Genomic DNA, 27510 nt, shown 5'->3' on the forward strand with positions numbered 1-27510 from the left:
AAACCCATTATGATCCGTGGTGCAATGCAATATATACTATTATGATAATTACCAGTATGCTTTTAATAATATTGTATTCAAGTGAAAAGGAAGAGCATGAGATATAATAATATCATCGACTAATCCGGCCCACGAGCTATTTGAAGGCCGAATCTGGCCCGCGACACAATTTGAGTTTGACGCGCCTGAGTTACAGTTATTGCAGAGCGAACTAAAAGCAGCATAATTGATAGTGCCATAACTGGCGACCAGAGCGCTGAAAATTAATAAAATTGGTTTTAATCGAAAGCTAGTGTCGCACTGATTCCGACAATACATTTTAAAAAAATTGTCAGAGCAATGGGACCACCTCAAAACAGCCCTCAAAATCTGAAATCGGCATTGTTCAGAACAATCGCCGGACGAAACTGACCATTGTTATGTTCATTGTGTCACGGCGCTGCCATTGTTGGAACAATGCCGATTTTCAGACTTTGCGGGCTGTTTAGGGGTGATTCCATTGCCCTGACTAGATTTTAATCTGTATTTTGGAATCAACGCGACACTAACTTCCGATTAAGACCAATTATATTAAATTTCAGCGCTCTGGTCGCCTGCTACAGCACGCTACTTTTAGATTGCTCAGCAATACGAGATCCTGCTTGCCCAAGCGCAACCACCAGGAGTTGCGTATCTATCCGGTCGATGAAAGGTACAATACTGTGGCGTCCACGTCACAGTGCACTATTGTCGTAGGCTACTTCATATATGCTTGCTATGTTTAGATAACTCGGTTTACGTTATAATGGTGCAATAAACCGTGAGGCCTCTCCCCCTATCTGAGATTGGCGCACGCGGAGCAGACTACATGAAATAAATCAAAAACCTATTTCTCGAACCGCACTCCATTCATAATTGGCGGTCCTACTCGGGCCGTATAATATTTCACTGGAGCATAGTTTGGTCCTTTAGCCGCACGTTGTACACCCCTGCATTATAGGGCATTCATCCCAGTGCTGTGCATGTATGATTCGCAATAAACCCCTACCTAATCCAGAACTTGCGAAACCGGAAAATAATATTGGGTTGACATAGATTGGTGACAAACTACTTGTACTACTACATCTATACTCGTACAAACAACACCCATTTAGTTAGTTCTCGGTAAACTAATTAACGATTATTTGAGTATCAGTTCTAGTTCTATAGTTGCGCTTTTTGAAAATCCAGTAGTTCGTACAAGTCTGAGCCAGGTTCAATTCTCTCCGATAGACGAAACTTCGCAAGTCCATCGTGTCACTTGTTCTTGCGGCCCAGAGAAAGACGCGATGATGGGCGGAAACAATGAATAAAACGAAAAAGAGCAAAAAATAGCTTTTTGAAGAAAAGACTCGAAAAGATCAAGATCGAGCAATGTTACATCGGACAATAGGCCGAGCTGCGGATACCATCAGATTGAGCGACGTATTTGGTCGTTTCGCATTGTGTCTTGTAAATCGCAAGTAAACTAAGTGTGTTGAGCGTTGAGCGGCGGAAATATATGATGCGACGATTATTATGCGATACTAACTCTCTAATTCAGGGGTGGGCAAACTTTTGAGCTAACGGGCCGCATTCAATATCCGAATCCATACGCGGGCCGCACTATATAAAATTGGGATTATAAACCAAAACGCAATATTGGTATTTGATTATATAGTGAGGACAAGGAGATATGCTTATTTAAAACAGTCTGAACATTGCTTTGATGATATCGTAGACGCTTCAGAAACAGCGGCGAGATTTCATATAGGCTGGTCGACCTCAATAACAAATTTGTCAAAACTATAGAGATGAAAGTAGGTTGTGCCGATTCTTGCTACAGGATTGAAATTTAAATCTGTGACTAGCGATCCGTTCATAAATTTCCTAATTCTTCTTCTGGATCAGTTCCATGACACACAATTCTGACAGCATCATAACCGTTTTAGCTTCAAATACGCTTTTACTGTGTGTAGCTAAAATATAAATACCCCAATTCCGCGCATACATATAGAACGAATCTACTTAAGGCACGCGCGAATTGTTTTTTTAAAAGCACATCACTGAAATGATTAAAACTGCATTGCCCAATCTGAAATCACACTAATGATCCAAATTATGTCAATCTCGTCTAAGATTTCTGTGATGTTTAGAAATTGAAACCTTTAAACTTGCGGGGCCTTGAGATCGGGATGTCGCGCAAGAAATTAAACATAAAAAATGATATAGGAAGTATTCACCTTAGTACAGTGGTTCTCAAACATTTTAAGACACGCCACCCCACCCCCTTATGATGGCAAAAGAGTTCGCGCTCCCCTTATCGTCATATCACAAAATGCAACCGATGCTAGCAAACCTAATGTATAGTTTTATGGCATGGAAGGTTACGACTGTGGATGAGAGTGTTTTAAATATGAAATTCAGACTACACATACAGAATAACAACCATGAATGCGATGTAGATCGCGCGAAACGCGAATTTTTTTTTAAGTTGAGCCCAGTTTCGTGCCTATCTTCAGATGATTTAACCCTCAAGGGGTGAAAACCACTGCCTTAGAATTATCATGGTGAAATACACTAAGAAAAATATAATCAAGTTCCAGCATTAATTCGAATTTTAGTAAGCATTTTATCAATATTTTTATAATTTTCTTAAGACTCTCGCGGGTCGCACAGAACGGTGTGGAGGGCCGCATGCGGCCCGCGGGCCGTAGTTTGCCCACCCCTGCTCTAATTATTCGTCACCGAGAGAAGGCACCCCCGAGAGAGGACATTACAATATCAAATAAAGGCTCGGAGACATGTTGAGCGTATAAGTATATGTCACGCAATTCCACGAGTGTAGGATTGAATCCGGATTCACGCCCCGCTGATATTACACATGATTATTGGAAATGATCGGAACGATGAAACGACTTAAGTTAGCACAATTATTTCTGATTAATGCGAACACGAGCCAATGACGTTCCGATTTCAATAATGTGTTGTATACGATGACCCATATATCCTAACTATTACCTACCTACAGGTGAACGTACGTGGATGTGTTGACAAAATGCAACATCAACACGGCTTGGTTGTGATGTTTCACATCATTGTGACAGCACGGGATAAATAGCCCAAATGAAGGGGCAAGAGATGGGCAATATATTTATTCTTCCGACTTCTTCTTTGAAAGGTTCTGAGTGACGAGTTGAAGCTGTCTTGTGAACACGAATGGAATGGGTTTGCAACGTCGCTACTTAATTGAAGCAATCGCCAAAAATATTCCATTCATATCTGAGTGGACGGATTAGGTGTTTTAAATTTCAGCCAATACTTCCGAATAGTGTATACCAGGACTCCAGGATTGGCGTGCCAGGATTGGCGTGGACAGAATGAAAATGTGACGGAGGTCGTATTTTCTCTGATAATAATGCGGCGTCACTGTGTCATAGTGGACAGAGACTGCGTCAAAATGCATTCATCAGACATTTCAGTGGAGGACACCTTCTACTGCCTTTGCATATGCTCGTAGGAGTAGGTAACGTGAAATAATCTGAACATATTCCGTCAATACCGCCATGCTTGGAGCGACGAATTCTACAGAGACAGCGGCAAATCATAAATGACTCGCTCCACTCCAATTTCGGGTATCAGTATCATATATAGTGTTTCGGCTTCATTTGATTATGAACTGATCTCACATCGGCTCTATGAAAGTTATAAAACGTATGGCGTGCCCCGAGGAAAAGGCTGGTGGTGTGACTGGTTTGTATTTGTATGCAATGAACATATGAAGATAAGTCTTTATCGAGGAAGGCACATCCTGGGTCTGTACCCGTCGTATTCGGTTTATCATGATGGCTTCCACTATTCTAGGGCGATGGTCATCTTTACCAGGAATATCTTGATGCAGCAATTAAACCCTAACTGATTCAGACAATTTATTTTTCGAACGGCCCGATCAGCCAATTGCTCGCACATGTTTTTACTCGCGTACTATTTTATTATTTTCGACAGCGTTCGAGTACCACCTAAGATGTAGATTGAGTGGCTCTCCACAGGGTTGTGATTAGGAGTGATTTGGAAAATTGAATTTATTAAGTGACGTGGACTGGATCATTAGAATATAACGGTGAGATGGCACAATGGTAGGACAGGTCGGGGGTTCAGACTCTGACCGGGTCAGACCAGCATAAGTCTTGATCGTAAAACTATGGTGACTGTGGCTTTTCTGTTAGTCGCTAACCACATCGGGATTGCGTTGAGTGACAGATGGTGGTGAAGACTCGATAACCTTGCTGCTCCTTCGTATCTATACATCGTTCAAACACGAAGATGGTTCGGTCGAAAATAAACTTCCTTCCTTCAAACTAACTGGGACTAATACGTGATGACATGGTAGGCCTTTTACAGATTAGATTCATTGATACCTGGAAGTGAAACTTCAACGTTAAAGTACAAGCTCGCTTAATCGACCTGCAAGATTCACGAATTCGTCGGTACGCTGAAGTTATTCGTGTGGTAGCCTATAGCTGAGAGATTGTAACGTAGCCTACCACAGCGTGGGATCACTGCTATCGGCAATCTAAAATACATAAAAGAGAACTCAGGAAATGTCGGTAGGATTCGGAGCGACTGTTGCCTTCATCTTGTGGCTGACTGCTTTTCGATCAGGATTGGGTAAGGGAAATACGGATATCGTTTACTTTTGCGTTCTTTCAGTTGTAGGCCACATATAGCCCTCTATGTTGTCGAACGTGCCAATCACGTGCTATAAGGATCCGACCCATGTTATCGTCGTTGCTGAATAATCTTTTCGGTTCCGTCGACAGGGCTATCTTGATTCAAATTCAAATAGAGAAAGGAAGCCTGGCAGCTGATGGAGCATCTTTATAATACTATACTCTGACTACTCCTAGCATGATATTCGAAAGTCTCTTATATAGGCTTACCATATTTTGGAAATCTAAAAAGAGGACACTTTTTCAGAAATTTCAGACTTGCAAAACAGGAGAAGAGTTCTCAAAAACCGGTGAATTTATCCCACTTTGTGATCGGTTGACTAAAAAAGGTCATTTTTTCGCTCAGAGCTAAGATCACCATTTGTCACTTCGTAAAACCCGCCGGAGCGTCACTTCTGTGCTAATTTGCGGCATATCACTCCAAATTTGCTCTAAATCTGACCTAAATTTTCGAAAAAGAGGACAAAATCTCAAAAAAGAGGACAAAAGGGCACCAAAGGGGATCGCAGCCTCGGAAATCCAGCCTCGGAAAATAATAAGATATTGCACGCGCGCACACATCGAATTTTGCGTGAAATCTGTTTTGCGGTAACTTAGCACGCAACTATACAATATACATAGGGCATGGTACACCTTAATGATAATATCAAACAGTGTATCAAGTTTCAAGGTGGGCACTCGATGATTAAGCTAGAAATTCGTTTAACGAAGATGAGTATTATTAGCAGAGACGCGCGCTGATCTGGCATCTACTACACCAGAGGTCTCAAACACGCGGCCCGCGGGCCGCATGCGGCCCGCGAGAGCATTTTGTGCGGCCCGCGACGGCATTTTGAAATTTCAAGTATTCAACAATATATTCAAGTGCCATATATTTTTTTTTGATATAAGAGCTTAAAGTTCAATCTGAAACTATTATAAAAATCAGTGGGATCTCAACAAACTTCACTATCACATCACTTTTAGAAGCTACCATGAGGTAGAAGATCAGCTATTACGTCACATTTCTAGGTCATGACGATAGAACATGACCCGTTGATGATTCGTGACTTCAAATTGTGATTTGGTTGGTGCGACCTTCTCGTAAAATTACTCGGTTTTGGATAGACTGAGGGATTAAATAAAAGTACTCGAGTTGAGTCAGATCAAACGTTAAAATCAGACAAGGACTTGGGAATCGAAACGGTAACTTGTTAATCCTACGGGCGCAACAATCTATGAAACTGTCATCTAGGATAGTAATATATCAAAAGGTCCGTAGCTTGCGCTGCTTAGGGTATATAACTATCTAATCAGGTCAGTATGGCAACCATTGGCATTCTATGACGCCCGTGACGTATAGTTGGTTACATGCTGGGTGTTGTTTGTTCTCTTGTCCATGTTATTGTCGTAGGCGAGTAGGGTAGGTAGCACTACGCTCTACAGCTGTAACACCAATGAATTAGTCGCCGATTGGACATTTCTATTCCAGGGGTTCTTGACCAGGGTCCGTAGACCCCATCGGGATACGAAGCACCACATCAGGGTGTCCGAGATGCATTGTGGAATGAGGCCTATATGCTGTGGAATATTTTCTTGTCCAATTTATTCAACTGGGAAATAGTCTTGTCTGAATGGGCTTTCTGATTTTAATATATAGGTGCCATCCGAAATCGTGTTGAAAATGGACAGGCGCTACGAGAAATCTCATTGGAAGTACAAGGGGTACAATCGCTAAAAAGGCTAAGAACAAATGCTATTACTGTGCCTCAATAATTATTATATTCAAGTTGTGATTGATATGTTCCAATAATAATCGAAGGCAAAATCTAACGCTGATTTAATTTGACTGTGGCAATGACAATAACAATAGCCTACGTTTATCACGACTTTATCAAAACCAGGATTAGGCTACACCGCTCAAATGCTCTGATATCAGATCAATCTTCAGTATATTTTAAAATATATACATGAAATTGTGGCACGTCAAAGGTCCACTAGCTGCACTATTATAACCCGACAGTTTTACAATGTCATGATTCATCGTCTCGTATTATATCTATAACTTATTAGTTAGAAAAAATATGCCCGGCACAAAAAATTATTCAAATATTGGAAAATGTGATTTTATTTCGTGTCAAGCGTGAATAATGCATTAGTAAATCACATTTTCACGATGTCTGTGGAATGCATGTCTGCAAGGACCCGTCAAATAAGGCCTAGTTGGAACCTATGCATTGAATATCCCGATTATTGATGCTGCGGCCCGCGGCGTCATCAAAAACTAGGAAATGGCCCGCGAGCACATTTGAGTTTGAGACCTCTGTACTACACGGTATTGAAGCGCGTGAGTGTGCGCGCGTGCAATACTTTATTATTTCCGAGGCTGGATTTCCGAGGCTGCGATCCCCTTTGGTCAAAAGGGCGTCCTCCGAGGACACTTTCAAAAAAGTCAAAAAAGAGGACAAATCCTCTTAAAAGAGGACGTTTGACAAGCCTACTCTTATACGTTGCACATTTTACAGCAGAAGTGTATGCCAACCACGAAAAGGCATCAGAGAAGAATGCTGTAACCAAGGTTCGAAACTTACAGTGCTGCTACCAACCTAACCATAGTGCCTATTCTAGCCACTTATCGTTGGAAATAATGTTTTGAGTGTCCGCATTCCATATACCGTCTTCATCAATGTGCCGCTACACCGACTTCTGAATGTTCAAAGACTCGATGTTGGCTACTGCACTAATAGCGCATCTGCATTAGGAATCCAGAACGAATAGGAACACTTTCGACATGTTTTCCCGCTTTGAGTCAAGCCAGACAGATTTACATATTGCACTTCTTTTTTTTCAGCAATACGTGATGGCCTCTCCATTCAGCTACCAACCTCTACCCGCTGTTTCACAATTTAACCCAATTGTGTATCAGTCACATCAGTATGAATATGTAGATCCGATGTTGTATGCACCCCTGAACAGTGAGAGAGGAGCCAGTCGCGCATTATTGGTCGCCGTACTATACTTTCTAGGTAATATATGCCCATTTACTAGTTTCTTTTCTGCAGATAGGCTATTTAGGAATCTGTATTTCGTATAGTCGTTTGAGGACGTGATCTGGTCTAACAAATCTTTCAGATTACGATTAATAGTGCGTTTGCATAATCTTATGCTTTCCGGACTGAGGAATATTTATTCTCATCGAACGCTGTTTGGTGGCAACGGCATTCGATTAAATTACGGGACCCTAGACGCGTGCGGTGCTTCCTCGAATATGCGTGTATTGCGACTCGGGTCACATTGTCACCTTGCAACCTTTTGAATTTCCGATACATGTTATACCAGTGTCTTGGTTAGCCATATTGACCTATGCGAATCCAAAATGCATTAATTATTGATTACTCGTGGCAACGGTGACTGAGTGACCGATTTTATGCCTTATATATTGTAGGGCGAGGACTTACGACGACGACGACGACTGCGCCTTCGACTACCGATGTTGGTAGGTACTAGGGATGGTGTGAACCTCTGAAAGGTTCAGGTTCGTGTGAACGCGAACCTTTTTGAAAGGTTCTGTGTGAACACGAACGTGAACCTCATGACGTCACGTGACGTCATATTGCTAATTCCAACCCTATCTTTCAATGAAGTGATAGCCTACTAATGTACACGATACCTAGTGACGACTAGGGCCACATAATGCCACAATGCCGAACTACATATTGGTATTTTAAAAGTCGCTGAGGGCGGAGATAATTAAGTTAGCTGATCCGGGAGAATGCTAATCGTGTGATTAAATACTGCTAATCGCGACGCATGAAGGTGAAGAGGGTTACGCGCGATGGTTAGTCGCGGTGTCCCGAGTTTTCAATCAAGTGGCGTTATCTGTTGCATCATAATGCGAAAATGCGTTATATATTGGCTGCTAGTTGGTGAATAAAACTAGAGATCCCACAATCTCCATAATGGAACAGCAGTCTGCTGACGACGATACTGCCACTGTAATAGGTAGAATTATCATCATCGCGAAATGAAAGTCGTGTCCAATTCGTACGGTACAGCTAAGAAACGGATATCGCTTTGCAATGGCGGGTAGTCCTACATAATTCGGTGATTGTTGTTTAGTGAAGCCATAACCTAGGAGACAATCGGCACGGTCATTATCGGGAATAATTAGACGTAGGAATGGTACGCAGTTTCTATACATAACTAGAAATCTATAGTTGTTCCAGTTTGTTAAATCATGAGATTAACACTAACTTTATGCGCCGCGATCAACCGGTTTTAATCCTGGGTTGATAAATCCTGACGAACGCGCTAATCGACCTTATTGCTAATCCAACTTTATTATCTTCGCCCTAAATGTATCAACTGAGGCAATTAAAGGATATAATACTCCCATAAAATCAATATTTTCTGTCGCTTTGCCAACAATTTCGACGAGGACTTACCAGGGAACATAAACTTACGCCTTAACGGTCGAGACCAGACCGGACAATGTATTCGGCGTCTGAGTATCGCTACATTGATATTGAGCTGTGTGTAAAATAGGTTTCTATACTTGCTACAAATATTACCCCATTAAGAAGTTATACACTATACAGCAGTGGCCAACACTTTAATCGCACGGATTTGGTTTTAATGATGCAGTAAAGATACGAAGTCAAGATTGACCCCGTACGTCTGCTAGATTTTTTTCATCAGAAAACGATATCAATTCCATTGATTGGTTGAATAAGCATCATTCGCTGACTACGTATTTTGCTCGTGATGTTTTTGATTGCGGGTCAAACTCACAACAGAGAGTCACAAACGGAAACCTGGATATTTCGAGCAAACTTTTGTAACAAAGCAAGTAAAACATTTGAGATTGTCCAGGTGCATGCTCGTTTAGTGTTGATTTTTAATGCTGCCAGCGCCATGCATGGAGTGGCCCGCAGTTGAAATGCAATAAATATGAACAAAAGATGTTGTAATGAAGTGAAAATTGTTATATATGAAAAAGGTTCACAGTGTAGAACCTACCAAGGTTCTGTTGTGAACGCGAACCTCTAAATTTCCGAGGTTCACACACAGAACGCGAACGTGAACCTCGCGTTCACACCATCCCTAGTAGGTACCGTATATGCTATGGCGTTCTGGGAGGATTTTAGGAATACGAAATTACTATTTGATTCTAATTCTGGGGAGACATTGGCCTTATTTAAGAGAAGGTCGAAGTATTTATTGATGCAACTAAATATCGCCTAGGCCAGGTGGGTGTCTGATTTCGAAAACTACTCCAAGCCGTTTCGATACCTTCCTATATCTTCCATTGTATCGCAGTCTTGTGGTGTATTGAAATTTTGAAATTTGTAGCAATAAATGATATTGGGTTTAAATAGAAGAAGCAATACCGTAAATTCCTGTTTGATAACAAGTAGAAGTATTCATTTAAAAAGCTCCTCGCAATCGAAGTGAAAATCGACAGATTAGAACATTCGAGCATATCAAGTTATACAAATTGGAAGTTAGCTGCGCCGTTATATTAATCAATCTCACGTGCCAGCTTTCGTATTCGCGGGAGTTGCGATTTCGAAACGACATTCTGGTAACGGGCTTCAGTCAATGTTGGTATCGACTCACTATATGTCGTTTTGGGCCACTGCAAACTTTGAATCAAGTCAAGTCATTTCAATGTTTAAAGGATTAGATTTAATGATGCGATCACTTCTCAGTGCGCCTGAGTGGTTCAGAATGATTTACCAAATAGAATATGACGTGGAATATATTGAAATCGAATCGATAAAATTTGAGTCCCTAGTCATTTCAAATTTTACATGAATCGATTTCGAGTAAAGTACAGTGACTTAAGTCAACCGAGGTCACTCGAAAAATGTGACTCGAGTCATCCCAACATGGGCTATACAGGGGCTACGTAACACGGTTTCACATATGTGTGGTACAAAATCTGTATAGACGTACATTGTATTTCATAAAATTTGAAAACAATCAATAAAATGTCTTTTGACATCGAAACCTGTTGAAATCAATGAGATCTAAAACTAACGTCACTTGAGTACAAGTCGGCTACACCTGCTCTCATATTCCGAAAACGTTTTATTCATACTGATCACCGGTGCCTTATTCTTCCCGTCGCGCAATTTTCTTGATTAAAAATAAACCATTTTGCGTGTTAGCTACGGCCGTCCTATCACATTGGATCATTTTAATGCCGCTGAAATATTCCAGTATGCTCCTACACGGCGTGGGAAGCATGTTCGTCCAACTGCAAAGGAACGCGACAACGAACCAAAGTTTGCGCAGGAGTGCAGCAAACCGAGACAGAGGCTTGTAACACTCAACGTAAGTGAACGCGATAACGTGTCCCTTGATTGCACTGCACTCAATATCTCTGGGACGTTTGATAGACAATCGCCTTTTATACTGCAATATAAAACTTCTGGTGCATCGGGACTACCTTGTAAGGGTTGGATTTAAAACAAAAACTAGTTTGAAACAAACATGTTTGAAACGAGGTCCTTGTTTAAAACATGTTTTTGATTTTTTTTTAGACACGACGTCACGAATATTTCATTGTGACGTCACAGTGGATTGACATTGACCGTGTAAAATCTAGCTAGAGTAATTATGGCTCCTCGACGAAAAGGGCAGATCAAAAATATCTTTAACCAGGACTACATCGTTATGCATGCAGCATTTCATCATCATCAGAACACCCATTCCGTACCAATGATCTGTACACGATAAAACTGTTGTACCAACGACGATTTCGAGGGTTCCCGCCGGCCCACATCGTAACGTCGACTATTTTGGGTGCAAATCGTCCGTAGACTCATACTATATGGTTTTTCGGACGTAGGACTACACAATTAGACAACGTGTAAAAAAACACACAATTTTTTAAAAAAATACGGCATTTGTTTTAAACCCTATGTTTAAACATGTTTATTGTAAATGCAACCCTACCTGTAACCCACAAAATTTTGCTAAAGCTATTGCAAAATGAGTTTCTGTGAACAACATGCGATAACGGCGCATGCGGTTTAGAGCAGTGATCTGGTAACTGTGATCGCAATGTTGCATCTCCCTCCATACATGTATAATTGTATATTAACTGTACGTAATATTTTTACAAGTGCGTCTATTCCCCACCAAAAACCAGTGAGTACCCATCAGTTGCGAACCACTGTTCTGCATGAACACGTCTCCACATCCTGCCTTTCTAATTTCTAACAGCCAACTCAATATGTAAGCAGGAATGAGCACTGGAAACTAGGGCTGGGCAAAATCGAGTACCCGAGTGATTCGATTCTGTAAGTTCCAGTAACGTTCGTAGCTTTGTACTATGTTTCGTATCGTATGCTACGATGATACGACCAATCAAGGTTTCAAGTCTTCAACAGTGAAAAATACTGTCGAAGCTATAATTCTCGTCGATAAATTAACTTCCAGTTGCGAGGAGCGCATATTTCCAGTACTCGAAAAAACCGTCTTTTACTACCCGACTCGAATCATCACAATTAATACTCGATTCAGATTCGAGTACTCGAATCATTGTGCCCAGCCCTACTGGGAACACGAATCTACGACAGCTTGTAAGTAATATCAATAACAACCAAGAATCACTTCTTTCAGTCGACCAGCAATCAAATCATTCATCAAGGCGTGAAATTCTTATTAAATTAGCTAGCCGTCCGTAATTGACACCTCTTTCATTCATCGAATTATTTCATTGTGTGTAGGCCTACTGTGTAGGCCCCAAGGCCTGCCGGTTTATCATCATGCATACTCGCATTCATACATTTGCAGTGGGATTTCTGTCAAACGGATGGTACCGCGCAGACAACTGCTACGATTACTTTGTCGGGTCTGCAAATACCTACGACAACACAAAATCGGCTTGCGAAGGCCTAAATGGGCGATTGGCTTCAGCTGGGATAAGGAATGATACAATAAGAACGTGAGGTTTTATTCAGTGGCGGCTCGTCCTATAGGGCAACTGGGGCATTGCCCCACCTAAATTCTGTCCAATAACAATTCTTATCCATTTATAGACGCACAGCAATCTATATATACCGAAATCACAGCGAAAATCGTATTCTTCTTGTCCTTTCGCTTGTAAATGCCCATATATAGCGAAGTCTCTGCGAAAATCGAATTCTCTTCCGTGATTTCGCTTTGCGAATGCCTAGCCGGGGCATGCCCTGGTAGCGCTCATAACAAGCTTTCACTGTCTATTCTCTCAAAGCCGCGCACAATAAAGAAACAGTGATTTACTCTCTCCTATTCGTAAAATGGCCGAGCAGGTGGGGCAACATAGCCTGGTCGCCCTTAAGGTGTGATGTAACAATCGTATCTATATCTGAACTCGGTTACCGTCATATGCGTTTAGTCGACCTTTGCTGGTATATAGGTCGATTTTGATGGTGTTTCACACCATGATAATTCTTGAAACTTGGTATGTCATGTCGTGATGGCGGTATGTAACACTGTCCCAAGTTTCAGGGTTTCTACTTGAAGTTTAGGGTAGTAATTCCGTTTCTGAAATTGAGTGTGTGCTGATCCGTCATGTATCGCAAACATATTTTACGCAAAGCCGGTATTGGTCTCCATTGATTTTAACGATGCTCCTTACCTAGATCCGTCATGAGCTTTTGCATGGTATGTCTTGATTTTAGTATCGAACGCTGTGCCAAGTCTCAAGGTTGGCACTCAATCATTAGGGCAGCAATTTCGTTATCAAGGTCGAGTATGGTAGAGATGTGCGCTGATCTGACACTTAGCCTACCTAACGCATTGCGGATTTCACGCAAAAGCCGCTGTATCTGTGTTAACGCTAACTGTGTTCCATACTGAGATAGGTGATGAGATGATGATATTATGAAACAGTTTACTAACATCCTCGGTTTGCATTCAAATATTTACTTTTATTTTATATTCTCCAATGTCAATTTCACCGTGAAATTGAGGCCTTCGGGCCATTTGCTTACAATTACAACCCCTGTCAAGCGCGATAGGCCGATAGCTGTTTCGTTTTCGATGGCGGCTAACAGCTGATCGCTTAATCAGCCTATTCCTCAGTAAATTTTACGCAAAATTCGGTGTTGGTCTGTTCGTATTAATTTTGACAGTGTACCATACCGAAAACTGTCATGAGGCTACTTCTCGATGATTTCATGTAACAGTGCACCAAGTTTTCGGCTTTCATCCTCGTATTTATTCGGTAATATATTTTCCAAAGGTGATTTTGCAGCAGACATATAGACACTATAGACCGTAAGCCGTATGTGTCGTGTGACAGTCTCCAGCCTCAAGGCCAAAATTTCCTATGCTGTACCGGGACCGAATTTCCGAGGCTGCTATCCGTAGTTCTTCAGAATTATGTTTTGGATTCAATATGACATGTCCAATCTATGAGATAACAATTGCGTATGTGTCCAAACTCGTTGACCTTTCCAGTTAGGCTTACGCAATCTCTCGAGTTATAGTAATTTCCATTTCTGCAGATAATTAGTCAGGTATAGTGCGAACATGAACCGTGTCGAATCTTTGTTCCGTACGCCGTTTACGCAGTTACCACACTTCAAGTCACAGCTCACCGGCAGACCTCTCGCGGCACATACGTTAAAATCAATGTTGTCGGGAAGTTCGTGTTACCGTACCACTAGTACCACCAAGTTACTTGTTTACGTTGGAAAACGCCATTGTGACGTCATCTTTATAAAAAGTCGCTTGCAGCCCTTGCCCCACCACCCGATATTGTCACGAGCCGCCACTGGTTTTATTCATAGCTCGTCCATCGTCCAATCTTTGCATATATTAGCGATTATATCATTTCGCGGCTGGGGACAAGACTTGATAATTATTTTCTAGGTAGGCCTACAGATCTAGTCACGTAAAGCATTATGTACTTGAAGTTTGAATTGTGTAAACCCATGGAGACAGTTATAATTTTTAACCGGTGGGCCAACAACTACATATTCATCCTGCCAAATTTGTTATATAATTCAGGGTTTTGATCGATGATCATGAAGAGAACGTCGGTAAATGCGATAAACTGAAAGATATTGCGTATTTTGTTGCTGCGATATGAGGAATACGAGCAACAGCGAATAGCATATCTGAACCCATGGTTAACTGCAACGGGAAGAAAGTAGAATCAGAATATAGAATAGTCGCAATCCGAAAAGCAACACAGCAGTTCTGAAATGAAATATTCCCAATGTCATATATGCCATATGCCATTTCAAAATCATTATACGTAACTATGACGACATAGACCCAAACTTGTTTCCACATTGCAGGAGGAGCTTTTAGATGGGCCGTAATATTTTGAAAACCGGACGTGAGACACAAATGCGGGTTAAGAACCACTACCTTAAGAGCATATTGCGATAGTATAGCCGACCTGTAGAGCTAAAAGCGCGTTTTCAAATCAAAAAGGCTTTTTTACTGACCATTGTGATCACGTTATCGCAAATTTGTAGGCCTATATGACCTATGTTCCAGTGCAGAGTCAAAATTACGATTAATGTCATAGTTACATAGGGTTACCATATTTTGCAATCGGGAAAGGTGGACACTTTTTCAAAATTTTCAGACTTAGAAACGAATATAATTTTTTCCCCCTTGTGGTCGGTTGACTAAAATATAAATCGTCATCATCGTTGGAACAACGAATTTTTTCCTATTTAGCGTCATTTATGCCCATTTTCACTCGAATCTATCCACTATCTTAGCTCTAAAAGCTGGAGGACGAATTGCCAAAATAGAGGACATTTAGGCGTCCTCGGAGAACATTTTCAAAAACCTGAAAAAGGAGGACAAATCCTCCTAAAGGAGGACATATAGTAACCCTATAGTTACATATATAATATAGGCTACTCGGGGGTGGGCAGACCTGCTTCGAGACGCATATAAAAAATCGTAGCTTTAAAAGAGCCACAATACAAAAATTCAAAAGTACGAATATATTTAGTCACAAGGAAATGTAGGCTATTCAATAAAGTTTACTATAGTGTGGTGATACAGTCAGGACCGTAACTGCCATACCCCAAACTCCCCAATTGGGGGGGGGGGGGAGCTCGAAGGGGCCCAAAATTATTTCGTGAATTAGCATAAATTATATAGTATTTTTTGAAAACTTATGCAGCTTTTTCAAAAAAATTTCGCGCTACAGCTATTTCCAGTTACCAAATATCTTGATTATTGGGTAATCTTCCCCCAGAAAAATACGCAAGATTTATAGAAATGGTCATATCGGCGTTGGCCATTACTATCAAAACATGAAGTTTTAGGCCATGTAACATGCGACTACAAGAAGTGTGCCAGAACGATCGGCAGCGAGAAAACCTTGGCCGAAAAGGACTGCCCTTATGCTGACCGAAAACACCGTTATATATACAAAATACATATAAGTTTGATTGTCCATAGGCGCCTAAATGACTGGCGCCGAATGTTCCTGTCTTGGTAATCTGAACCCTAGGCTACAGGACAAATACCATCCCACAGGGAAAAATTATATGCCAGTGAAGAAATACCAATTTGAAATCGTGTGCGTCTTTTAGTTCAGTGCGTTTATGCGAATATTTATTTTTTGATATAGCAGACTGGAGGTCACTAAATAACATCGTGTAACGAAGTCATACCAACGGGTCCGCCCGCCCGAAGATGTTTAATTATTATTTACTGGCCCTACAGTTTCCCAGACACCTCACTCACCTCTGCTGGTAAATCTGATTACGTGAGCAGAGAGGACAACAAATTGATAGCAATATATATGCAATTTCCGATCTTATTGACCGATTTTATCACGAATTATCACGAATTATCGAAAATTTTCGCGCTTCGCGCTTGCTTACTAAATAGTATAAATAATTTCGTGGCGCCGTACCTTTTCAAACACATCTCACTCAGCTCTACCGGTAAATCTGATTACGTGAGCAGAGAGAGGATAAAAATTGACAGCAATATGTATGCAATTCCCGATCATATTGCCCGATTCAATCCTGAATTATAGAAAGTTTTCACGCTTCGCGCGTTTAGGCGAGAAAGACATACTCACAAAACGGACACCGAATGAGGACGATAAGTAGCGGTAAACAGCATATAGCCTGAGGGGGGTCTGGGGGCGGAGCCCCCCAGAAGTCCGGTTCATCACTACATGGGGGCCCAATATCAACGTTTTGTGGGGGGTGACGAAGTGCTGTTACGGCCCTGGATACAGTACGTCCCCAACTGGGCTACAAGGTATTTGAAATCAGGCTGATATGTCGTCAAAGCAGTGTTGAGCAGTTCCTTCGGTAATCTTATAACTCCGCAAATCTATCTTCGTTGGTTAACTCGCTGCATAGTTGTGGTTTCGTAATAACGTTTCAAGTTACTAGCTGCGTAATTATTGAGCGAATCCTGGCAGATAAGGCACAGTGGCCTAAATCCATTATCACTGAATGCAAAATCTTCCTTCCATTCGGTTTCAAAAGTTCTATTTTCCTGCTCATGCTTTCTTTTCTTGCAATTATATCTGGCAATGACAGTTTCGTGGTCAAACCCTGCAGTTATTATTAGCCTTTACAATACAAATGGAAGAGCCGTATTCATCATTGCTATAGTCCGGAAGGCACAGTGTCCGGTGCTACCACGACAAAGGTCATCGTTGAGCACAATTATTTACTGTTGATGATCATGATGATCATCATCATCATCATCATCATCATTGGTTTGTTAGCAATTTTGTCACTTCAATACACCACAAAAATGCGATACAATGAATAGACAGGAAGATGTCGAAGCGACTTTGAGTAGTCTATGGAATCAGACACCCACCTTGGCCTATAGGCGATGAAAATAGGAGGCATGCACACTGAATGAAAGTAAAGAAGACAGTATAGAAAAAGAAAGCGACAAGAATACGGCGGCATGTCATGGGAAGCGAGATGGATAGGTCAGTCGTGGTCCGGTAATCTTGAAGATGGACTGTATTTATTTAGTAGTAATTGCTTGTATTTCGGCTTGAATGTGGACATGCTCGTCGACTGTCGGATGGCCGGCGGGATACTGTTCAACACATCAGGTCCGGCATATTTTATATAGCGATGATCTTTTCGGTCGATCATATGATATTTGGACGACGTGGACGCGCGTGTGTTGTAGTTGTGCGCTTTTGATTCCGAGGTAAAGAAGTCTTTGAAATATTCGGGTCAACGACCGCAGTGGAACTGATACATAAACTTGGCGATTTCTAGTTTCCGCATATCTTCTATGTTTAGGACGCCGAATCTCTTCAGCAGCGACTTGTTGGATGGGCAGCAAGGCCCGTTTGGGGCCCTAGCTATGATTCGGAGTACTTTATGCTGTAGTTTTTGCAGCGGCTTGAGTGCAGTTACTGGCAGCCCCCCAACAGAGGATGCCATAATGTAACTTCGATTGGATTAAGGATTTATAGAGTATCAGAAGAACCCATGCTGGCATGAAGCGCCTATAAAGGCTGTAGAACAGGCCGCACTTCGGTGATAATTTAGTGCCTAGGGACTGAATATGACTCTTCCAGGACATGTTCGAGTCCAGTAAAACCCAGCACCATAGTTGCGGGATTAACGTTAATGTGAACTCAATTCGAGAGTTCCATGCAAAGTTTTATCTCTGTAATGCCACATTCACCTAATTTTACAGGTGTAAGGAACTATAGGCAACACGAAAACAATATGCATGTTGTTAATACGTCATAGAACGCATCGATATATAATCGGGTTAAACCACTCTAGCAAAATAGCAATCATTAAAGAACCGCAATCAAAGGCCCAAAGAGCCGCAGTTTGCCCACCCATGGGCTATAGGTGTTTTCAAAATGCTAATCAAGCGAACAAATACCTGCTATACCCAACTTATTTTTATCTATCCATGCAGGGATGTACTGCTGAAGCTGTTCGATCTCAACACAGGGACTGCCCATGCTTACATCGGGGCCGACGGATCTACCGGAAATTGGGTGTGGTCAGATGGTACAACGTCTGAGCCTACTTTCTGGGGTGTGGGTCAACCGGGCAGCACAGTATTGGATCACATCCGGATTACTTTGGGAAATCCGGTGTCCGGAACAGACGTCGACGGTACCGCCATTTTCAACTCTATATGCGAGAGAGCTGCGACGTAATCCATAGCTTTCTGCTAAGAAACTCTACAATATTAACTGCTATGAAAATCTGTCACTACGATCAGTCTTGTTATTACGCTTTCTGATTCGAAACAATAAACTCAAACGCAGACACAGGTAGACGAAATTTACAAATTTTATTCTCATTGAAAGACTAGAAACGACTGTATGTATATATATGTATGTATATATACATAAGGAGCTGTCTAATGTTGTCATTTAGCCTATCTGGCACTATGGCTATCGACTCATCCTCAATACAATGGTGACACGGTCTGACTCCGTTCTATTTGAAATATAGCTTGGACTAGGGTCTCGATTTATTCAAATACAAGTTGGTCGCAAAACAGTATTTATTGCTACAGGTAGACTAGGGATTTGCGCGTTTTTTTCTTTCTGGGCGAACGAGCGCATGCCACTATATGTATAAATACCATACCCACAGGTTGCACAATGCACACTGCACAGTGCACATCCCCAGACTAAACATCTCAACGGCCTCGAGCGATACTCTCGTAATTGCGAATACAGCTAGACTCATTTTGGTAAATTATGCGTATAGCCTATTACTAGGCGCGGTTACGCAAAATATAATCAAGAAAGCTAGTGACATGAACATCAACATCAACAATCACAATTTCATGTTTAGGCCTGATTGATTTCATCACTTTGCGCGATTAGTATTCGTTAATAACAAATATTGTGGATCGCAAAAGTTATATTTGGTGTAGCTTTATTTTCGGAAAATAGAGGCATTACTTCACTTGCTTTTATGCTTCATGTATGTTCTGCAGACAAAAGAACTGAAAGTAATTCGAACTCAAAGTATGATACTCGCAATTGAAAGTGAAATACAAATACCACTTCTAAAAAGCCGAAAATATTTTTCATGTCTTTTGTCCATAAAACTTCGAAGGTGATCTGCTAAATCAGGTGCATAACGTTCAAAAGAAGCCGGATTTTCCAGAATAGCAAGACACGTAATGGGCTGCTAGATTACGATATGATAGGTTATTGCTAGACTGCGAAACGGTAGTTTTAAACGTTATGTCGTGAGCCATATTCACCAGTGTTGGGATCAAGTCACTACCTTCGAGTCACGAGTTATCTCGAGTCATAGCACATTTTGACTCGAGTCAAGTCAAGTCAAGTCGAGTCAGGAGTCAAGTTACAATTCAAGTCAAATTGAATTTTCGAAGTATCAATGACGATTCAAAGTCATTACATTTTGCTAGCTGTGAGAAATACAGAATAATTTGCCATTTATCTTGCATCAAATAACGAATGTAAAGTTGAATATGTATGCAAGAAGACGTTGTGTCTATCACGCACACGTAGAACCTCAAATAAAACACGCGACTAACTGTATAGCTAAGCTACAGTCTGTTTTTATCAGCCAATAGGATCGAATACGAAGTCTCGAGAAGTTGTAACAAATTGTTATGGTACAATACACTACCATCCATCTATCCTACATATCCGTGAGAAAATAAACGCATCAACTATATTCGCTAGATTTAAATCATACAATAGGGTTGTTAAAGGTGATCACTGGGCAATGTTAGCACTGGGCCGTCTAAGAAACATAGATACTTTGATATTATATTCTTCTTCTTCTTCTTCTACTTCTACTTCTACTACTACTACTACTACGACAGCGTAACCTGTGATCATTTCGTTTGTGGTCAATTTATTTGTGATGCAACAATGGAGGATCATTCAAACGTACATTCAGTGAATGCCTGGTTACTCTCACAAGTGACACAGGCGTATCCCGAACAATACGAACATATACAAAATACAGTGATTTAATTGATACCGTTTACTTGATGACTTGAAATTGACTCGTAAATTTTGCTCCGAGTCACGAGTCAATCCGCATTTTTGAAGCGCCGGGTCAAGTAAAGTCAAGTCATTTTTGCAAAGTGACTCGAGTCAAGTCATACGAAAAAGTTGACTCGAGTCACCCCAACACTGATATTTACTGTGATGAAATATTTGATATGGCCGACAATGCGGTGTGATAGGAACCATGCAATCCGGTACCTAAATTATATTCACTTATACTTGGGGCGAGGGACATAGCGTAGTGCTGACGACAAGCGCCTACAAACCCGGTTCGATTCCCGTCGGAGGTTTATCTGGGCTCCTCTTCCCCCGCCGTTGCCGTTCTTACGGCGACAAAAATGCCCAGAAAAAGACCCGACGAAAGAAAGCACTCACAAGAAATGGAAAGAACTAGTAGAAAGGGCCGCGGCTTCAAAAAGATCAACATCGAAAAGTACTGAGACATCGGGCACTCTAGGCCGAGGTGGATGTTAGATTAAAAGGATCGCTACTGGTGCGTGTCGTTCGACATCCTCCTATCTGTTCATGACATCGCATTGTGTCTTATTGCATTGTACATTGTGTGTGACTTGTTCAGATGAAAAATATAGCTCAATGATTATATGTTAAATGCGATATAGGCGGGACACAATGGGACATGCGGTGGGGGAAATGGGAGAGTATTAAAAATTTAACATCGCTTCTGTTAGCAAGAAACTAAGAACTGTTGAAGAAAATGATGAATCAGCAGCAGGGTTGTAATGACTCGAGTCATGACTCGACTCGAGTCAGACTCGAGTCACACTTTTCTGATGACTCGACTTGACTCGAGTCTTTTTTCCAAAATACGGAAATGACTCGACTCGACTCGAGTCAATCTGTGTATTGACTCGACTTGGACTCGAGTCATTGTGCATGACTCGATCCAAGTCATTGACTCGAGACTGAGACGGCCAAGACCGGCATTTCATTATAATTCCGAAGCCAACACACTATTGGGATTTCGTCTGTCGGTACTGGTACTTGAAAATGCGACCAGAAACTGCTAAAAGAGGGGTAAAAAAAATATCATAACATCGAACCATTCGATACCACCAAATAGAGTTAGAAAAATGGTTTTTTAACAAGACTTTAACAAGAAACTGAGCAGTCAACATAATGACTTGGACTCGACTCGAGTCATAATACTGTGACTCGGACTTGACCCTCTTTTCGCTGACTTGGACTCGGACTTGACTCGGTGGTGAATTGAAAATGACTCGACTTGACTCGAGTCAAAACTATAAAAGTGAGATTGACTTGTGACTCGGTGCCTTGTGACTTGGTTACTACCCTGATCAGCAGTTGTCCAAGACTAGTTTTAGTTGCATTACGAAGTTTGGAATCGTAATAAAACTTGAATGGAGATCGCTGTCGGCTCGATCGTCGATCTACATTGGTGAAAAGAGGAGGTAAAATAACTTTATTGTCCTTTATTTATTGCGTGACACTCCAGGAGATGTTTTTAAGGAAATCTTGGTTCTGCACACTCTGCTGTTGATTTTTTTTATATTTTGCAAAATCTGCATTTGTATATCAATGGACCACTCACTGTGCCCCAGTCAAATCGTCCCAATGTGCCCCACCCACTTCTTCAGAGCAGAAAAAACGTTAAATCAATCAATTAATCAGGTTTATTAATATTTTCATCGTTTCAAAACATCACAAGACTGCGATACAATGAAAAGATAAGAAGGTGTCGTAACAACTTGGAGTAGCCATTAAGATCAGACACCCACCTTAGCCTAGGCGAAGTTAATAAGAGGCATGCACAAATGCACACTGAATGAAAAGTAATGCAGAGAATATAAGACGCAAGCGACAAAATGTGGTGGCATGTGGCGGAGGGCGAGATCGATGTTAGGTCGTGGTCCGGTAATCCTGGAGACTGGCTAGTATTGATTTAGAAGAAATTGCTTGTATTTCGACTTAAATGCAGACATGCTCGACGACTGTCGGATAGCCGGCGATATGCTGTTCCACAATTGGGGTCCGGGCGTCCGGCATACTTGATAGAGCAATGCGTTTTCTTGTATTCAGTCCTGATCATGTGGTAGTTGTTCTTAAAATCACAACCCTGCGCCTAAAAGCATACAGGGAGACTACTGCTCTGACTAAGCTGTGTAGGCCTACTAATTTCAAACAAAACAAACCAGATATAGCCTATCCACCTAAAACACCCCTAACCCCCTAAAACACCTTCGCAAGGTAGCGATGTATATTTACGCAGGTTAACAAAATTAAGCAACTCGTCATTTTCTCACAAAGGCAGCGACCCTGGCAAAATCAAACCACATCAGGATTAAGGGTGATATGCCACTACTAAATCATCGAAGCGATGTATATTCTTCGTCGGGTTTTAAAAATATTCACGATGTAGCCTATACCACTGTGCCCCTGCATCCATTGTGCGCACCTTCCCTACTGCTCGTACTGGGCACTCCTGTGACCTTTCGTGACCAATAGTTTATGTGCTGCAATCACTTTTTCATGTTGGACATTCGTATGTTTTGAAGACTCACCCGCGAAAAGAAAATCTTATTGAAACCGCGGTCCGCGGAGCATAAGGTTGCCGACTCGCATCCTGCTGTGGAATAATTTTGGGCTGTTGGGCGTTTGATTGATTGATTGATTGACTTCACCATCACCTATGTTTTCATTGGATCGCAATCTTTTGGTGTTAATCTCATGAAACTGATTTGTTCTGAACTGAACTTTGTTCAATGTTCATATTCTCCGATAAATATCATGAACTTTGTTTCCGGAACTCTAGTGCTAAGTTTATTTACTTCACCAAAAGCTGAGCCGCTGACCAGATTTTCCCATGTTTATTCCACTTTCTAACATACCAGAGTTTAGGCTACTACGATTACAACTGCGCAGCTGCTCTCAAAGGTATTACATATATGCACAATCGCGTCACGTCCCACATCACGTCATTAGTTACATCTGGTTGTTATCACCGCGAGGCAGTTGTGCCATAAAGTCCAACTGTAGAATGCGCATAGTGCTTAGCAATAGCAGTTCACTGTACGCAATGCCTGCTCATGGTATGGATTGCCCGTAGGAAAGGCACAAAGTGCAATGTAACCAGGAATATTACTAGCTATAAGGACGTCGACTTATTGTGAAGTCGTACAAGAAAGCGGGGTTTATAATTATAGCTCAGTAGGTTTGACAATGGTTGTTACACATGATTATATCTCACCCTTTTTGAATAGGACATTGATTTGTAATGTTATGCCATGAAAAATATGAAGCAATGCAATTTTTATGTAAATTTTCCTGACTACATGCCGTTGTGCACGTCTATGGTATATGTCTCTTCTTATAACTACATGAAGGTCAAGGTAGACGTTTGCATATTATACTTTCTTGGTCGCTACAACATTATCGCGATATCTGGCCGAAAATCATAATAACGACACCAACTGAAGGAGTAATATATTGCACCATTTGATGAAAATCGACGATAGGGTGAAAGGTTAACCTTAGGACCAACGTTCTGCGAGATACCGGTTTCGATTCGTTTTGCTTGATTGATTGATTAAGAATCGCACGTTATGATGTAGTTATCGAATATTCGTATTGCTCTTTCGGGTTACATAATCTATTGTATTACCACTAGCGTCATGCTATTGCATTATGTTACTACTGGCATATTTATCACGCCGCATACTTAGCAGTTACTTTTCTATTGTCGTTTGAATCTGACACTAGCGACGGTCAATGGAATCGGTGTCCTGTGCTCACAGCTCACACTATGTTTTATTTTTTAATTATTTTTTATTAAATTACTTCAACTTGGAAAATCATCGCTGCTCACCTGATATATCAGGCAAAAAGGCCAGCGATTCCAATCAGGCTCATCAAGACTCAAGACTGGATTGTTGCTAATTTCTGTCATTGTTATTTTCAACTAGGATCAGTAATGAAATGAGATGTTTGCGGTTAATTGATAGCGGGAACTATGTTCGTGGTAATTCTCCCTTGCTGATTTACTACAGCTTACCGTGCCAGGCGTGCTCCGCAACCGCTATTAAATACAATTCTTTCGTTCTGGTAGCTATATCTTCTACGACTTCTACATTCTACTAAGTTGATTGCGAATTGCGATAGAATGAAAGGATAGGAAGGACTAGAAACGTCTTTGATAGTATACCAATCAAACCCTTACTCTTTACTCAGACCACCAATTGCCGCCTGGTCCCATGTTAGTGAGCTGCAGGATTTTTGCCTAGATATCATATGCAACACACTTTACTTTATTTAACACGTCCTAGGTTGCATATAGGGCAAGCACGAATGTTGTTTAAAGGCAGATAGGGCTTGTGTGGCCAGATTGGTTGGTAACCCAGCTCGACATATATATGTGTGGTGCTATTGGTCTGGGTCTTGACTTGCCTCCTCCACCCCCTTATCCCTTCTCTTTACCCATACAATTCAACTTGTGTGTGGTATGGATATATATACAGTACATCTGTACAAGTCCGCTTAGAAGCCGCATGATTTCTGACAAAACCGACCCTATCGAACACATTGGTAGAAGAAATCTCAAGACATCAATGATCTTATGATTTTCGCCTTATACTTTGACAATGGACAGATATAAAAACACCAACGTGAATATAATATTTTTTACTTGATTGGTTAATGTTACAACTTCACCCACCTTAGACAATCAATACATGCAATGAAAGAAATTATGTGAAGACTGTTGCAACTGACAGGGTTAATTGACCCCAGAGTATTGAAATTAACATCATTCACAGTGAATTGTCAGTACTCAGAATACACACAAAATCTCTATTATGGTAGACTCGAGATATCGGGATCTAGAGAAATGTTGTATGATAGGCTACATTCCATTTACATTAGTTCTGTTATATATGTTCAAGTATAATGTATTTGATACTAAATTAGAATTTGTGCGGACCTTCTTTTATGGATTGTCTCATCCAGGTCGGAATGTAATAATCTCAAATTTCAACCCGCCCCACCCCCACACAGGATAAACAAACTTTTACATAACGGTATAGCATAGCATGCATATTTGTACTAGAGCTGTTTGAGGGTGCATGATTTTTGAGGTTGGGTGAAAACGAGCCTTGGTACGCCACATAGGCACACATCATTTATCTCCTACCTCAGGAATGATGCCCTCTATATTGTCAGTGTTTCCTATGAACATTCAAAGTCAGTGTCAGTGTGCGTAAGTGGATGAATATTAATTAGGCCTAGCCCAGTGCTTTTCAACCTGTGTGACGGTTCGCACTTGTGCGAATGAAAAAAATTGCAGTGCGAATGACGAAGGTGGTGCGAACAGTGCGAATGAAAATCCGGATGAAGTGCGAATGAAAATCGTGAATAATTGTTAATTTTTCTGATATGGAATAATTCAAATAAATCTAATAGGAAATTTAAGGTCAGTGTAACTTTTGTAGTGTAGACGCAATTTTAAAAACTTGTTTACGAGGTTACGACGCACCACTAATCGTAGCTCTCACAAGCCGTAGTGAAATAATATTTCGCACTATGATTATTACGTAACCAAAAGCCTGATTTGGAAGCTGGTGTAGTGGCAGACATACAGTATATCAAACCGTCTGAGCCTGCAACAGGCTGGAAAAATGACGTCAAATTGACTTTCTGCTTTCTTTCGCTAAAAAATCAACATATTTTCGTAAAAACTGTTCAATTAGCGCGAGGCACGAGGATAGTAGGCTAGTCAATAACATCATTACAGACTCACATTTGCAAGTTACTGCAACTCAAATTTGTACCACTTCAAGGTATATTAAAGTCTGGACCGCAAAGGGTGTACTTTTGGACCGACACAGTGCCAGAGCTATCTGTTAATATGTATGTAATAATTTGTTGAATTTATTGCAAAAAAATCCTGCGATAGTTTTTACATATCCAAGGTCACTGTGTTGGGTACTGTAGCCAGAAAGCGAGACACGTAGAATATATGGCTTTATCATGACAATTCATGATAAGATTTGTCCGACTATTTTTTTCTGGAAAACATGGTTGAAGACCGTCGGGATGTACTAGTGTAGGCTGTAGGGATGTGCAACGAGAGAGTTCAGGTCTATGAGACTCATTCATTTCGAGGCCAACCCCTTCGGCGTCGGGACACATGAAGACGTAAAGTTTCGGCCAACAAGCCGCTGATAAAATGCGATGCCATGAACATAAGCGGCGACAAAACCTTGGACAAAACCTGCGACACGCAGAGGGATTTAATTTGACCTAATTTGAAATCGCGTGTGGCAGACCTGTTTTGTGGAGCTGAGCTGGGTAGAATTGTGGTGCGCGCGTTCTTTAATTCATACATGTCCGTAAAATCGTAGCATACAACTGTAATAATAAAAGTGAATTCCTTTTCATGGGTGAGGCTCGGGAAGCGAGATGCCACAAAAACTCAGATTTCGGTGGTAGTCTAATAGCTGCTTTACCGTCAATAAACTGTTATGAATTCTCAAGTTAGATTGAGCTAAAGAGCAGAACAAACAGTATCGTGAGTTTATTTGCTCTTCTCAAACACTCGCGACACAGAAGTTGGAGCAACGTATCATGAGGTAGCGTGCTCTAATGTGCCTACTCTCCTTGACCGTTTTGCACCTTATGTTCCAAGACATAAGGCAAAAGCATCAACACAAACATGTGGGTTTTTCACCCTTTCGACAAACTGGAACCTCCGGGACCTTTGTGTCAGCTCTCAAAAACGATTTTCGCCAGCAAGCATTTTTCACTCGCGAAAAATACGCTGTATTTTGGATAGGA

General features: G+C 41.2%; 1 protein-coding gene across 2 annotated transcripts; it reads left to right on the top strand.

Moving 5' to 3' along the window:
• The first annotated feature begins 3408 nt into the window (after positions 1-3408).
• On the top strand, positions 3409-18982 carry LOC145455746 (uncharacterized). 2 transcript variants are annotated; one of them, XM_080333724.1, is made up of 7 exons: positions 3409-4665; positions 7232-7284; positions 7558-7732; positions 8152-8202; positions 10932-11045; positions 12513-12663; positions 18609-18982. In XM_080333724.1, the coding sequence occupies exons 1-7, from the start codon at positions 4599-4601 to the stop codon at positions 18853-18855; spliced, it is 858 nt and encodes a 285-aa protein (XP_080189850.1). In that variant the 5' UTR covers positions 3409-4598; the 3' UTR covers positions 18856-18982. The 2 variants fall into 2 exon arrangements, with proteins under 2 accessions (XP_080189850.1, XP_080189851.1); XM_080333725.1 differs by having other exon boundaries at positions 3412-4665; positions 7235-7284.
• Positions 18983-27510: the final 8528 nt, after the last annotated feature.

The sequence above is a fragment of the Botryllus schlosseri genome, chromosome 14, assembly GCF_051294905.1.
Source record: "Botryllus schlosseri isolate E-star chromosome 14, Bs_hap1, whole genome shotgun sequence".
Lineage (NCBI taxonomy): Eukaryota > Metazoa > Chordata > Ascidiacea > Stolidobranchia > Styelidae > Botryllus > Botryllus schlosseri.